The 17259-nt window shown below is 38.5% G+C and overlaps 1 protein-coding gene across 8 annotated transcripts in view; it reads right to left on the bottom strand.

The window, feature by feature from the left end:
- Nucleotides 1-17259, bottom strand: part of NHSL1 (NHS like 1) — a 217542-nt gene that overhangs the window by 13461 nt on the left and 186822 nt on the right. For 4 of the 8 annotated variants that reach the window (XM_015137357.3, XM_015137359.3, XM_001095123.5 and 1 more), the window contains 2 exons: nt 11421-11613; nt 6418-6549 (listed from right to left, as the gene is read on the bottom strand). In XM_015137357.3, the coding sequence (XP_014992843.3) occupies nt 6418-6549; nt 11421-11613 (325 nt within the window). The remainder of the gene's footprint in view (nt 1-6417; nt 6550-11420; nt 11614-17259) is intronic. The other 4 variants (XM_077999468.1, XM_001095017.5, XM_077999466.1 and 1 more) reach the window with 1 other exon arrangement.

The raw sequence follows: 17259 nt of genomic DNA on the forward strand, positions 1-17259 counted from the left end.
CTCTACAGCTAAGTATAACTTTCTTATTAAAATAAAAACATTTCCTAAAGACCTTAAAAAGCATATGAAAAACTAATATATCTTATCACAAGGACCACCAAAATTCTATTCCCAAAACAGACCCTCCAATATTTTCACAGTATAAAAAGTTTCAGAATATGATAGGAAACAGATGAATGCTATAGAGGCATATGTCATTTTACTGTGCTTAGCTTTATTGTGCATTGCAGATAATTGTGTGTTTTTTTTTTTAACAGATCGAAGGTTTGTGGCAACCCTGTGTTGAGCAAGTCTACTGACGCCATTTTTCTAACATGTGCTTACTGTGTGTCTCCGTGTCACGTTTTGGTTATTCTTGCAATATCTCAAACTTTTTCATTATTGTTAGATCTGTTATGGTGATCTGTGACCAGTGATCTTTGATATTACTATTGTAATTGTTTTGGGGTGCCACAAATCACACCCACATAAGACAGCAAATGTGATTGATAAATGTTGTGTGTGTTCTGACTGCTCCACTGACCAGCTGTTTCCCAGCTTCTCTCCCTCTTCTCGGGCTTCTCTATTCCCTGAGATACAACAATAATGAAATTAGGTCATTAATAGCCCTACATGGCCTCTAAGGGTTCAAGCGAAAGGAAGAGTTGCATGTCTCTCACTTTAAATCAAAAGTTAGAAATGATTAAGCCTAGCGAGGAAGGCATGTCAAAAGCTAAGATAGGCCAAAACAGTTGTGCCTCTTGTGCCAAACAGTTAACCGAGCTGTGACTGCAAAGGAAAAGTTCTTGAAGGAAATAAAAAGTGCTACTCCAGTGCATACACAAATAAAAAAACAGCTTTATTGCTGATATGGAGAAAGTTTTAATGGTCTGGACAGAAAATCAAACCAGCCACAACATTTCCCTTAAGCCAAAGCCTAATCCAGAGCAAGGCCCTAACTCTTCAATCCTGTGAAAGCTGAGAGAGGTGAGGAAGCTATAGAAGAAGAGCTGGGAGCTAGCACAGGTTGTTTCATGAGGTTGAAGGAAAGGAGCCGTTTCTACAACATAAAAGTGAAGCAGCAAATGCTGACGGAAAAGCTGCAGAAATTTATCTAGAAGATCTAGCGAGGTTAGTTGATGAAGGTGGTTATACTAGACAACAGGTTTTCAATGTAGATGAAACGACCTTCTAATCATCTAGGACTTTCAAAGCTACAAGAGGAGGAGTCAATGCCTGTCTTCAAAGCTTCAAAGGACAAACTGACTCTTGTTAGAGGCAGAGTAGCTGGTGACTTGAAGTTGAAGCCAATGTTTCTTTACCATTCTGGAAATCCTAGAGTCCTTAAGAATTATGCTAAACAGAATCTGCCTGTGCTCTATAAATGGAGCAACAAAGCCTGAATGACAGCATGTCAGCTTACAGTATGATTTATTGAATACTTTTAAGTCCACAGTTGAGATCTACTGCTCAGAAAAAAAAAGATTTCTTTCATTTACAGTGCACCTAGGCTGGGGGCAGTGGCTCACGCCTGTAATCCCAGCACTTTGAAAGGCCAAGGCGGGCAGATCACCTGAGGTCAGGAGTTCGAGACCAGCCTGAACAACATAAAGAAACCCTGTCTCTACTAAAAATACAAAAAAATTAGCCAGGTGTGGTGGCGCATGCCTGTAATCACAGCTACTCGGGAGGCTGAGGCAGGAGAATCGCTTGAACCCAGGAGGCGGAGGTTGCAGTGAGCTGAGATCGCACCACTGCACTCCAGCCTGGGCAACAAGAGTGAAACTCCGTCTCAAAACAAAAAATTATATATACATACACACACACACACACACACACACACAAATACAATGCACCTAGTCACCCCAGAGCTCTGATGAAGATGTACAAAGACATAAATGTTTTCATGCCTGCTAACACAACATTCATTCTGCAGCCCATGGCTTAAACAGTAATTTTGACTTTCAAGTCATAATTTTGTAATGCACTTTGTAAGGCCAAAGCTGCCATAGACAGTGATTTCTCTGATAGATCTGAGCTAAGTTAAGTTGGAAACCTGAAAAGGATTCACCACTCTAGCACAGTAAGAACAATTTTAATTCATGGGAGAAGGTCAAAATATCACTATTAGTAAGAGTCTGGAAGAAATTGATTCCAGCTCTCGTAGATAACTTTGAGAGGATTGAGACTGAAGTGAAGGAAGTGACTCCAGATGTGGTAGAAACAGCAAGGAACTAGAGTTAGAAGTGGAGCCTGAAGATGTGGCTGAATTGCTGCAATCTCATGATCAAACTTGAACAACGAGGCATTGCTTCTTACAGACGAGCAATGAAAATGCTTTCCTGAGATGGACTCTACTAGTGAAGATGCTGTGAACATTGTTAAAATGACAACAAAGGATTCAGAATATTATATAAACTTAGTTGATAAAGCAGCAGCAGGGTTTGAGAGAGTGACTCAAATTTTGAGAGTAGTTCTACTGTTGGTAAAATGTTACTAAACAGTATTACGTGCTACAGAGAAATCTTTCAAGAAAGGAAGGATCTGTCAATGTGGCAAATGTCACTGTTGTCTTATTTTAGGAAATTGCCACAGTCATTCTTATCTTCAGCAACCACCACCCTAATCAGTCAGTAGCCATCGACATCGAGGCAAGAACTTTCACCAGCAAGAAGATTACAACTGTCTGTAGGCTCAGATCATCCTTAGTATTTTTTAGCAATCAGGTATTTTTACACTGTACCTTTTTTTTTTTTTTTTTTTTTTTTTTTTACATAATGCTATTGCATACTTAGTAGACCACAGCACAGTGTAAACATAACTTTTATAGGTGCTGGAAAACCAAAAAATTCATGTGACTTGCTGTATTACAATATTCACTTTATTGTAGTGGTCTGGAACTATAGCTGTGATATCCCTGAGGTATGTCTTTAGACAGAACAAACTACAAAAAGACAACTACAAACAAGTGTAGACCACTTAGGTGCTGCTCAAACTTGATGGGATTTATCTGATTTTAAGATGTAATGTACAGAAATAATTATTTATACTTTTTCTTTTATTTAATAATATTTTGAATTTCTAAAAAATATATGTAATTAACGATGCTGAGGATTTACAAGTCAGTTTATTTAAGGTGTAGGCTATGAGTTTTTAAAAAGTCTTGTCAAGTAGATAGTTTCTTAGTATAAACTACCAAAAATTATTCATAAAGGGATTCCTTTAGATGAGGCCTTTTCTGCTTAGAGAATATGTACGGGGATAGGTTCAGTAGCCAAGTGTAATATATATATCAACAAAATAATCCTATCTGATTCTAAAAGATGAAACCTCATAATATGATGTTCAGATACATTTTTGTACAGATTTAAGATAAAAGAAAAAATTCAAAATGTCCAATTGACTGAAACGAAAGGCAACAAATTTTAGTTTATCAGGTAAGTTTTGGAAGTAAGCATTAAATATCATACCTTGATTTTAAAGTGTTACATATTGGCTAGTCTCCATTTTATTACTATTAATAATAGTCTATTATTTATGGATTTTGAAATAAAAACTGCATATAATTTAGCATAATATATCTTTCTAATTCTTGGAAGTCCTCTCTATGGTTAGGTTTTTAAAAAAATCCAAACCCCCAGGCAACTTGGGCAATGCCTTTTGGACAGGGTGCATCTTTCCTAGCGAATGCCTTTCCTTTGGGCCATCATTTTCTTTTTGTCTCATTTGTTTGTTACACTTCCCCTGTATATCTAGAAGAAGACTAATTTTAAAGAAAATATGAAGTATCTATTTTTGATCATCATTACCTATGTATGATTTGATAATCTTGGTAAAAAAACCTTGGTAGTTTTTAAAGTTTTTTTTTTTTTTTAAGTTTTTTTAAAGAAACCTTGGTAGTTTAAGACTTCCAAATCAGAGTCCTTATAAGTATAAAATACTGGGAAAAAAGGCAAGATCAACCAGAAGTCCTGAAAGGACAGAACAAATAAACATGTAATCCAATATTTTTGCTAAATAAAACTGTATATAAACGTTAACTCCTCATTCTATCCAGTAATCCTCCAACTAGCCTATCTATAAAACTAGAGTCCTTGTCTAATTATCTTTTTTTTTTTTTTAAACTAGCTCTTCGATACGGTTGTCTCAGTTGACCTCCAGTTCTAATCCAGGTCATGTCATCGACCGCAATGATATTGACTGTCTCGTGTCTGGCAACAGTCACAACCCAGACAATGTGGGGAAAGCTATTTTCTTCCCTCCAGCATTAGTGGCAGTTCCATGTCACATGTAGAAGAAATGAACGTGGATTCCACGGATTTTAATCAGTGATTTAAAAAATACTATAATTACAAAAGAGATGATTTATCTAGCTTGCCAGATCATTCTAGTAAGATCAAAGAAACCACTGAGCTATTGGCTTCCATACTGGTTGGTTCAGGAATGAAAGTGATAAAAATTCGTAACTCTCGTTCTAGACGTCACATGACATACACACACAGACAATGCATATGGAATACTTATATGTATCCGCATCTTTATTTGGACCACACTATCCTTCTGATCTTACGAAGGGCCTAAATGCCTGTCTTTAAAGTCACTCCTTGAAGGCACATCTCCTAAAAAGACCAGTTAAAGTATAAATGTTGCTGGAGTGCTTTAGGAAATTACTCCATAAACTATCTACTGAACATACGAGTACAGATTGGTTTCCAAATTAGTTAGCTGTCACTTCAAGAATGGAAAAAAGAGTCTGAAAGAATAAGGCATAAACTGAGAGGAGAGAGAGAAAGCACACAGGTGTCCTTAAGGTAGGTTGAGGGAAGGTGCCTAGAGACAGGTAGCCACAGAGGAACCAGGCCAATAATAGCAGCAGCACGAACCAAAGACAGACTTCACAATCCCCCAGGAGCAGCTGCAGTCTTGCCTTTGTTTGCAATAAACCAATCCATGATAGAATAGGGCGAACACCTGTATACCATCTGGGTCACTGTGGCTGCCTGCAGCACAGGCAGAACATTGCTATTCTCATCTGACTTTTGCTACAGCATAGAAGGCGGAGAATAGGTACTATAAAAGCGGATGGCCATAAAGGAGAAAATGCCAGCTAAAGAAAAGTGAGTCTGTGCTCTCTAACACAAGGCATTCAATCAGGGGTGTTTGGGAAAACAGAGAAGCACACTGTCTGTAGCATAGCACCCAGAAGCTGACGTGCAACCTCAAGGTGCTATCACAGATATATCACTATTACTGGTTACACTCATTTTGACTAAAAGACTAACTGCAAACTTTAGAAATAATGACTCTGAGTTTCTAGAGTATAACTTTTGAGAGTAAATAAAAACATCAGGTGAAAGTAACTATTAGGAAATAAGTCCACAGGCTGGCCAAAGAGGAAAGGACACATTTCAAGACAGGTAGTATTAAGTTTCCTATAATAATGACCACAGTAGCTATTATGTTTATGGTAGTACCAGGTACTAACCAAGTACCAAGGGCCTCCCTCACATGCATAAATTGTCCTCAAACAACCCTAAGAGGTAGGTTCTATTAACATCACCAAGCCCGTTTGTTAAATGAGGAAGTAGACTCAGAGAGATGAAGTTAACTGAGGTCACCCGCAGAGCAAGTGGCAGAGTTAGGGTTCAACCAAGCCGGTTGGCACTGGAGTCCTTAGTCCTAACCCAGGAGCTATGCTATCTGCAGACATTCTGGTATTATGGGCCCTATTAGAAAACAGTGAGAGGAAGTTAATCTAGAAAGAAAATGAAAGGATTATCCAAAGCATTTATAAAGATAACCAGAAACAAAATGGATAAGTAATTAAACAATCCTCTTCACCAGCCAAAACATTTTTTTTTTTTGTTTTCATCACAGGTTGAACATAAAGGATTAAGAATAAAGAAGCTATGAAATTGTTTCACTGAAAGTAATAAAAGCACTATCGAACATAAATGACTATTTCCTATATTTACCAATAATCCCAGACTGTAGTTTCTGATGACAAAATGCCACCAGTAGTGTCATTATAGTTATAGTGGAAGTCCATATTCGTAATTTGATGTCCTAGAATGACTTTTCTGTTTCATGAAAACTCAAGATATAAATGACAAGTAAATTTAATTGTGGGAATAACCAATGCTCCATGTCACATAGCGATGATGAGGTAACTATGAATTTCTATCTTCCCAGTTAATCGTTTTCATGTAAGCTCTTCCCTCTCCTTGTACCTTCTCCCCAAAATTCAATCAACTCTCTCTCTCCATGGGATGTTAAGATCTGCACCTAATGAATGCCTCATTCAGGAAGGAAGCTGGCCCGTTGGGGCACCAAACGGCTATCAGAATGTATCGATTTTATAAGCACCACGAATGAGGTTAGCGCAGTAAGGCCGAGTGGCAGTGAGGGGCAACAGAATACAGTTCTGATGAGCCATACCTAGCTCCTTCTGTATGTTGTCAGGGACTCCTGTAATAGTCTTTCTCCTTTTGACTTTCTTCGGTCGTCTTACCAGAGAGTCTGTGTAAATTAGAGACCGCCGAAGGCTGGCCTGGCGATCGAAATTCTCCCCTAATGTAGAGTAGTAGAACAAGCAAAGCAATGTTATTTTCAAGCAAGCTGACACCATGCACTTTATTCCAGAAGCTTGTTGTAAAATGATAAGAAGGTATTAATAATGTTAGCCAGTCATATGATGATGAATGCTGAAGGGCAAAAAAGGAAGGAAAGCACATTATCACAGTAAGGCTGTTTTCCAAGTTCTACCTTCCAAAGGAAGCACCTTGATCTCATTTTCAAATGAGCTGGAGTAGCAAATGCAAATTTAATAACACACTGGAAGAGTTACTCTGTGTTATTTAACAAAACAAAATTTTGGAATTATTTCATATATATGCTCTGGTCACCAAAACCACTCTACATTAGCATGTAGGTGGCGACGGAATGAGTATTTTTTCATTCATATGGTCATCTTGCAGAGATCAACACTAATATCTTGCTTTATGTGATGAAATAAGTAACTTAATAAAGATTTCTTGAATGAAAAGCTTTTTCTTCAATCAAGGAGGCTGACAATTTGGATAGACTGTGGTAATTGCTGTGGTGTGACATACAACCGTAGTGAAAAATGAAACGCCTTACCATGATAAAGTACTTTTACCACAATGAGACCCAGTAGCACTGCTGTTGTTAAAGGTGAACTGCTTCTATTTCATAATTACTTTTCAAAGTTGATCTTAATTCAGACATTTCAGGTGATTTTGCAATCAAACCTGGAATGCCACATCATGGGACTTCTTTTTTTCCTTCTAGAGTATCGGTGTGTTTGATTAACACATCATGAGAAACCATACAATAATAAAGTATATAACAGCATCTGTTATTGATTGGTCTATTTTAAATTACCTGGCAGTTTAAAGTCTTACAGCACTGACCTTTTTGAATGGTTATTCTCCTCAAAAAGTTATTTTTAAATATACATATATATACACATACACATTACAAACTTCCATCATTTTATGCATAAAAGTATAAAAACGTTCACTCTTAACATTACTGACACACATTCAATGTAGGTATGTTGTGGACAATGTAACTTGTATTTTGGTAAGAAAAAATTGGGAACCTTATCTAATGAAAAGAGAGAATAAAACATCTGAATGATCAAAACACATTTCCCCTGCTGAGGAACAAACTTAGTAAATGCTTGCAAACTTACAAATGTTTACAACCTTGTCACTAATGGAGAAAAACAGAAATGACTGAGAGAAACCCTTAAATACCAGAAGGTGCCAATGCTGCGAAAAACTAGGTCACTAAGTGCAATAGCATAAATGGTGCATGCGAGAGGCAAGTCACAATGCAGTGCTTCATTAATTCCCTGCAGCAGAAAAAACTTCCTTGTATCAAGACATTAAGAACAGACAAAACATTAACAGAAAGTTGCACTTAGGCCAGTGTGGTGGCCCATACCTATAATCCCAGCACGTTGGAGGGCTGAGGAGGGTGGATCACTTGAACTCAGGGGTTCAAGACCAGCCTAAGCAACATGGTGAAACCCTGTCTCTACCAAAAATACAAAAAAGGTATCTGGGTGTGGTGGTATGTGCCTGTAGTCCCACCTACTCAGGAGGCTGAGGTGGGAGGATCGCTTGAGCCTGGGAGGCAGAGGTTGCAGTGAGCTGAGATTGCGCCACTGCATGCCAGCATGGGCGACAGAGTGAGACCTCCATCTCCAAAAAAAAAAAAAAAAAATTAAAAGAAAGTTGCATTTAGTCTCCAGTTTTGCTTCCTAGACAAAAGATAAAATCACCCAAGCTCCAAGAAAATTAAGAAACAAACCATTTGAGGATGAACATCTAAGACACACGTCATTGAAGGCACCAAATGCTTGATCTTGCATCATGACCTAAAAAAAGTCTGTATCTTCTGCTGGATTATACATTTTTTGAGGGTACAGACTGTGATGCATGTACTTTAGCATCCCCCATGGCACTCAGCTAATGCCTGGCACAAAGCAGTTATTCAATAAATATCTGTTGAATTTAATCACTGCCTTTAATTGAAAAATGGCATTCATCAGTCATGGTTACTATTTAGAAATATACTTGAAAGTCTCTGGGCATACTCTGGCTCTGGAGGCTGCCCGATTAACAAATTGTTCATTGCTCAATTAAACTATGTTAAATTTAAAACCAAAAAAAAAAAAAAAGAAATAAACTTGGATAGCTCAAACACCAGTATAAAGCCAGTTTGTAAAAATTCTTTAAGTATGTTTATCCAATACACTTATCTTCCAGGTGGAAGATAAGTTGTTATCCCACATAGCAGATTATAGAACATATTTATATGTACATATTAATTTAAATATTTTTTCCTCTTCAAGTTTTAGAACATGCTGAGTGCCCACAAGACTATAACTAAAGGGATTAAATCAGTTTTCAAGCCAGCAGCTCATGGTGCTAACATTCTACCTCTATGCATGGTGGGCTGAACTCTGGATTTGAAATGATGTATTTATTGCCACTTTTTTTTTCCTGCTAAGCCTTACTAGGAAAATCAAACTAGAGGCTCAATGCTCACCCCAACGAATGAGCACATGACAGTTCCCTAGAGGAATTTTTTTTTAATCTCAAATATCTTCTAGGACTTTAGAAATATATAATTTAAAGAGCAGGAAGCTGTATAACCTATGTCAATTCAACCACTAAAAGTGAAAATTTTAAATGTATTGTTTCTTTATAACAGATTAGAAAAATAATTCTTTAAGAAATATGTGTGTATATATGTGAACACACAGATGTAGAAATGGATCAATATGTGATTAGGTATTGTATTTACTTTTAGCATTTCTGCAAAATGTTAATCATTTGATTAAAAGTAAATTACATTTTGACATAACTCATATTGCTCTTTGTTTATTGTCATTCACCTTTCCTGTGTAGCATTTTAAAGGCCTCTCTTTAAACTCTAATTCATCTCTACTTAGTCATCAGATAGGACAGAATTAAAGCTCAGAGACATGACACTGTCTTCTGTTGTGACAATGTAATTCATTGGAAGTAATTCTTCATTCTTGAAACTCTACTCTATTTTAAATCTCTTAATCTCAAGATAATGCATTTCACCTTAATTCCATTAAGGATTGTCATATTTCATTGCACAATCTTCTTATCTTATAATATTATTTCATAGGCACTTAATTATATATAATGTAATTACATTTCTGCTGCATTTAATCAATCAAATAGTGTAATTCATTTTCTTATAGAAAAAAGCAGCCATGTATTTCATTGACCAGTAAACATTACACTTTGTTCTAAAACATAGTTATACTTTTAAAAATAATCTTTAAAAAATATTATCTAGGTAAATAAGAAGCATATTCAGAAAGATCAATAACATTGTTTGCTGAGAAAATGGCTTAAAATGTCCTGCTATTCTTTTAAGATTTAAGTAAAATAAATGTGGAAAAATATATACTGAACAGAAAATAATTCATGTACTTATTTATTAAATTTCTATGGAATTTAAAATATGAGTTCTAAATGTAATTTCTAAATATCCGGGAAGGTTTTAAAAAAAATCTGCAGTGACTATGAAGATGCTATTAGCCCCTTACAAGCTCACCAATGCCATGGCAAAAAGCTTTCTAAAGCTTTCTAACAGCAGTAGCCTCAGAAGCACAGCAAGGATGCTATGGGTTTCCAGAGTAAATGTTCAGGAAAACTCATTCTTTTTGATCACCTAGTTTTTTTTGTCAGCTTCTGGCCTTAAGGGCCCTGCTTTGTATGAACTGATTATCAATGACCACTATTAGTCATCTATTTCCATCGAACATACAATTCAATTAATAGTTGAAGCTATTAACTCTTCACATGTCTATTTTCACTTTGTGCCCTCCCCAAACCATTAACCCATGCTCCTTGTGGTCTATGGAGGTGATAAAGCAGGAAAATTTTGATTCTTTTTTTTTTTGAGGTGAAGTTTTGTTCCTTTTTGCCCAGGTTGGAGTGCAATGGGGCAATCTCTTGGCTCACTGAAACCTCTGCCTCCTGGGTTCAAGCAATTCTCCTGCCTCAGACTCCAGAGTAGCTGGGATTACAGGCATGTGCCACCATGCCCTGCTAATTTTGTATTTTTAGTAGAGACAGGGTTTCACCATGTTGGCCAGGCTGGTCTCAAACTCCTGAACTCAGGTGATCCACCCACCTCAGCCTCCCAAAGTGCTGGGATTACAGGTGTGAGCCACCGTGCCCAGCCAATTCTGCTATCTTTTTAGCAGCTCTCCTAAGTTCATGAAAGATCATCTTTGAATTGTATGTACCTTGTTGTCACCTTAATTGTCACAAATGATTACAGGCTGAGTATAATATTCCATAAGAACTTGAATTTCAGGTTTGGCAATTAATATTTGTAGTCTAGCTTAATATAACATATTCTGAAAAATTTATATTCAGAAGAAATTTTGAATAAGTAATATCTCCTTTTTTCTACTTTAGGAAATTTCTAGAAAATCTATCATTAGAAACATCACAAAATAATTATTTCTTTACTTCTGTAAATATTACTTAACCCTTTAGAAGGGAAATATATACTTTTTCTTCATACCTAGGACCACATTTACAAAATGTTTCTATATAACCAAAGGCTTACTAAAAAGCAATTTAATTAAAAGAGACACTCTTAAGAGGAATGGTTGGACCACTGAGTTCTTTGACACCAGTGTTTGGCGACATAGTCTTCTGACCCAACAAGCAGTAGATATTTCATATGCACACATATATGTAGTTCAATGTTCCTTTCATTAAACAAAGAGCATGAAGTTGGACCACAGCTATTCACCTTTGATACAACAATGAAACGCTAACAACAGCGTATATCAAAAAGCTGTAGTCATTCTCCCAAGTACATTCTGAACCTGTCTGGCTAGCAAAGCGTACCAGTTATGTTAATAGGCACCACATCAGCCTGGACTGTTTGGGCTTGCTGTCGCATCTTCTCTTCTGGTGTTGGCAGTGGAAGCGACTTGGTCCAGTTCGTCTGAGTATTAAGGTCGGAGAAGTCACTTGAGGTTGGTGTTTTAGGTCTCCTGATGGAAATAAATCTTTCTTCTTCTGATGAAGAGAGAGAACACTGCAGAGAAAAAAGAAGCAGCAGCCACAGTGTATAAAGAGCTGGCAGAAACATTTTAAAATATATTTCTTATTTTTAAAAAAATTAGATTGGTTTAAAAGAAGCCAAAATAATTGGTCGCTTTTAGGAACAGAGGCAATGGTTTGCTCAGCCTCTTGAGTCTGACCTGTAATACTCATGATTCACACCGGCCTTAGTCTGTAAACTGTGAGGACTGCAAAAGGTTCTGCTGACCCACAAAATCTTTGAAGATCTTTCTGCTTTCCCTCTATCTACTGTGGTCAGAAAGTTCATGGAATGGCTGGCACGGTGGCTCATGCCTGTAATCCCAGCACTTTGGGAGGCAGAGGTGGGTGGATCACTTGAGGTCAGGCGTTCAAGACCAGCTGGCCAACATGGTGAAACCCCGTCCCTACTAAAAATAAAAAAATTAGTCAGGGGTGGTGGTGAGCACCTGTAATCCCAGCTACTTGGGAGGTTGAGGCAGAAGGATCACTTGAACCCAAGAGGCAGAGGTTGCAGTGAGCCAAGATCGTGCCACTGCACTCCAGCCTGGGCAACAGAGTGAGACTCTGTCTCAAAAAAAATTTTTAAAAAGAAAGAAGGAAAGAAAGCTCATGGGTTTAGTTTAACGTTAGAAGCCTGGAGAAAAACAACATGGCTGTGGCCATCAGTTTCCATTTTTATTAAAATTTAGTTTTGCTCAAAGTAATTTCTAGCCTCAATCTTATTTCCTTCAGGCTCTGACTTCAAGGACATTTCAAAAATGATAGAGCTATTGTTGTTCAACTACTTGTGCTCTTGTGAAGCCATTTATATGGGAGAAAATCAGTGTGAAATTGTTAAATTATAAGGAGTTGACTAAAGCTCTGCTCTGAGCCATATCAAAATTCTATGAAAACATTTCTAGCATTGTCTGTTTTGATACAGATTAACATCCTCACTGAAGAGCCCTTCTTCAATACCTTTCTTTCCCATAACACCTTAAAAACTGTAATCAAGAAAGTTGTGTTGGCAAGCATTTTATGATGGACTTCAACCTGGCTCCATGGCAGCTGGTTCTGTGACTAAGATGCTCCGAGAAGGCCGAATGAGTGCAGGGTGCTTAGGAACACAACAAAAAAGGGTAATCGACTTTTGTGGGGGAAATAACAGCTTATAATAAAAAATAAATGTGTAAGAACTGCTCTTTAAGTCTGAAGCATTTAAACGGAATTACCACTTATGAAAGTAAAGCTTTTAGAAAGAATTTTACTGGAAAATAAAAAGTCAGTGAACCTTCCCAAAGGGAATACCTGTACAACCAGCACCCAGTTCAATACACCTCCTACCCCAACCACATATCCCCAAACGAGGGTAACTGTTATCCCAGCTTCTAATACCACAGCTTGGTTTTGCCTATATTTGAACTTCCTGTAAAGGGAATCACACTGTCTGTTCTCTTTTGTGACCTATTTATTTCATTTAACATTATGTTTCATCTAACTTTACAAGGCATGTTTTAATCTTTCTGGATTTAATGCAAGTCTCTAAGAGGACACAGATGAGAAATATAAAGAAATGCATTGGTTAGAAATTTCAGGCCAGGCACGGTGGCTCATGCCTGTAATCCCAGCACCCTGGGAGGCCGAGGCGGGTGGATCACCTGAGGTCGGGAGTTCGAGACCAGCCTGACCAACATGGAGAAAACCTGTCTCTACTAAAAATACAAAATTAGGCCAGGCGCGGTGGCTCAAGCCTGTAATCCCAGCACTTTGGGAGGCTGAGATGGGCGGATCACGAGGTCAGGAGATCGAGACCATCCTGGCTGACACGGTGAAACCCCGTCTCTACTAAAAAAATACAAAAAAACTAGCCGGGCGAGGTGGCGGGCGCCTGTAGTCCCAGCTACTCGGGAGGCTGAGGCAGGAGAATGGCGTGAACCCGGGAGGCGGAGCTTGCAGTGAGCCTAGATCACGCCACTGCACTCCAGCCTGGGTGGCAGAGCGAGACTCTGTCTCAAAAAAAAAATAAAAAAATAAAAAAAAATAAAAAAATAAAAATACAAAATTAGCTGGACATGCTGGCGCATACCTGTAATCCCAGCTACTGGGGAGGCTGAGGCAGGAGAACTGCTTGAACCCAGGAGGCAGAGGTTGCAGTGAGCCGAGATTGCACCACTGCACCCCAGCCTGGGAAACAAGAGCAAAATTCTGTCTCAAAAAAAAAAGAAAAAAAAAAATTTCAAACACAAGAACACGGTCATCACTGTTTATTGCAACTGCATTCATCTTGCTGCAAAAATCTGTATTTATTCTACAACCACTGGAGCTCTATAAATCTGAAAAAGACTATGTAAGAGCTAATGAAAATAGTTTGCTATGGGCGATAGGGCCCTAGACTAAGAATCCAAAGACCCGAGTCTCTTCCTAAACTTTGATGTTTCCTTTGCTGTAAAATGGGGCTACCCAGCCTACCTTTGTGCATCCACAGAGGTGCTCTTAAGACCTAATAAGATGATAAATGTGAAAGTGTCTATGACTGTTAAATATCGTGGATATGGGCCAGGCACAGTGGCTCATGCCTGGAACCCCAGCACTTTGGGAGGCTGAGGCGGGCAGATCACAAAGTCAGGAGATCGAGACCATCCTGGCCAAAACGATGAAACCCCGTCTCTACTAAAATTAAAAAACAAAAAAAATTAGGGCATGATGGTGTGCACCTGTAGTCTCAGCTACTCGGGAGGTTGAGGCAGGGGAGCCGAGATCTGGCCACTGCACTCCAGCCTGGCAACAGAGCGAGACTCTGTCTCAAAAAAAAAAAAAAAAAAAAAAAAAGGCCGGGCGCGGTGGCTCAAGCCTATAATCCCAGCACTTTGGGAGGCCGAGACAGGCGGATCACGAGGTCAGGAGATCGAGACCATCCTGGCTAACACGGTGAAACCCCGTCTCTATTAAAAAACACAAAAAACTAGCCGGGCGAGGTGGCGGCGCCTGTAGTCCCAGCTACTCGGGAGGCTGAGGCAGGAGAATGGCGGGAACCCGGGAGGCGGAGCTTGCAGTGAGCTGAGATCCGGCCACTGCACTCCAGCCCAGGCGGCAGAGCGAGACTCTGTCTCAAAAAAAAAAAAAAAAAAAATCATGGATATGAAGGTGGTGCTGACATAAATATTACTTTAGAAAAGCAAAGTCATGAACTGACATGTGCTCACTTTTTTTTTCTTTTACCAAGAAGACTAATAATAATAAAGGTATGTGGAAAAGATAAATCATATAATTAGATATCTCAATACATTTACTTGATGTTCTTAATACATAAAACACATAAAATGATCATCCAGTTTCTTTTCCACCTAAGGAAAATGTGAAATAATGTTTGTAATTAAATTGACAAATATACTCAATTTATAAACTGAGCATGTTGTTGGTGTCTTATAATACTAAATTGCACTATAACCATTGATACTTGATCTGATTCTGGTTAAAGGGGTCAAAACTCACACAGATCCTTAAAGACAATCAAAGGGGTTTTGAGTCAGCAGCAGCTAAGCCATACTGATGTAAATCAATTATTTCCAGCCTTTTTGCAGTTGTGACACTTGTTAAGTTTGATTTGTAACACATATTCTCTACCCTTAAGATGCACACACACACACACACACTTAAAATTAATATCACTGAAGAATTTCATGGCAGTTTGTATAAAGGCTACATGTCTGAGTTTGAATCTCAAGCTAGTAAATTAGAGGATTACTCCAATTTCCTGTTACATACACATAAATATAATTTTTCAGGCAACCTTGAATTATAGTATAAAGCTTGAAGGCAATAAGAAGCAAATCCTAACCAGAAAGGTTTAAAGGAAAGAAAAATAAAGCTTTCAGGCTACAGCTCTCTATGCCCTGTAGCAAGGGCTCCCTTTTCCACATGACGTCTACTGTGGGAGCAGGATGAAGCACTGTCTACCGTTTGTAAGCATCTCAATGGTGCTCATCAGCCCCACTAACCTACTTTTCTTCTAGTTGACTGATAGCGTCAGAATCGATAACTCTCATAATGAAACAGTACTTCCCCGTAGGGACAATCACCAGGGATCACTCCAGCATGACAACTGATAGAGTCCATTTTGTAAAGTGCTCCTTTCTCTTACAAGAAAATTTCCCAGCCAAGCAGGGCACAGATAGAGTTATACACAAATGTGACTGTTAGGTCTCACACTCTACTAAAGGACAGTAAAACACCAGGATGGATGACTTCCAGGATGATATGACTCTCATGCCTCCCAGTGTATATAAACACAGCAGGGGCACAGAAACACCCCCCTCATTTCAATAGCAGAACACAACATGATTAGCCTATTAAGATGGACATAGTAATACCGGATTATTACACAGGCCTCTTAACTATCTCCATTTTTCTGCCCTTGTTGACCATCCTCCCCTGCTCCTCCCCTTCTGTCTACTCTCAATACGGCAGGCAAAGGGATCGTTTTAGAAATATAAGTCAGATCATGTTGCTCTTCTGTTCAAACCCTCCAAAGTCCTTACTATGACCTCCAAGACCCTACATGATCTACCAGCCGGCCACTGTTATCTCCCTGACTGCATTTCCTACTGTTCTCTCCCATATTAATTCTACTCCAGCCACGCCATCCTCCATGCTGTACCTTGTACCTTCCATGCACACTCCTGCCTCAGGGCCTTTGCACTTGCTGTTCCACGGCCTGAAATGCTCCTCCTGTAGACATCCACACAGGTAGCCCCTTCTTTTTCTTTAGGTCCCCTTAAGAGTCCTCTTTTATTGAGGTCTTACCTGTTCATCCTATTCAATTTCAACCTCTTTCTAATATTTTGTATCCCCTTTCCCTTCTCTCTTTTTTCTCTTTAGTACACACAACTAGTACACATATATTTTATTTATGTATCTTGACTCTCCGACAAGAATATAAGTTCCATGAAGCTTTGAATCAGAATTGCATAGAAGGTTATTTCAGAATTTGAGCTTCAGAAGGCCCACCATTTAGTAACTGATGGCTATATGCCTTGCCCTTCGTGGGGGCTTTATAGAACGTATCTCATTTAATCTTCACGGTGTTTGCCTTAATAATAAGGAAGTGGAGACTCAAAGGAGTAAAGTAACTTGACTTTTGGAAAGTTCACAAGTGGGCAGTTGAGATTAGAAACCAGAACTGACCCCAAAGTCTCTCCTGTGAAACAGTGTAAAATAACAATGTGGCAATATTTACAATAAATTACTAGGTCTTCCGGTCTCAAAACAAAATCTCCCTTTATAGCTGTAAATAAGAACAAAACCTTTTGAAACTCTATACCAGAAAAAAAAAAAAAAAAAACAACTGTGTGTACCAGCACATCCTGGCACTGTCATTTACTAGCTGTATGTTTTGATCAACTCAATCTCCCCATATAGAGAACAGAATGACCCAAGTAGCATTCAAATGCTTCATGTTAATGAAATCCCTCAATATAGGGTGACTTTTTAAAAAATTGAGTTTTAAATCGCCTTGCTCTCAGAACTTAAATGTAGTTTTGGGATCTGTCAGTTGGTCAATAATGCTCACCAATACCCCATATCCTGGTCCTGGACGGAATGGAGAGTCACAAATGAAACATAAGCCAGATTCCTTGTGTCAAATTGCTTCATTCAGAAA

Source organism: Macaca mulatta, chromosome 4 (genome assembly GCF_049350105.2).
Source record: "Macaca mulatta isolate MMU2019108-1 chromosome 4, T2T-MMU8v2.0, whole genome shotgun sequence".
Lineage (NCBI taxonomy): Eukaryota > Metazoa > Chordata > Mammalia > Primates > Cercopithecidae > Macaca > Macaca mulatta.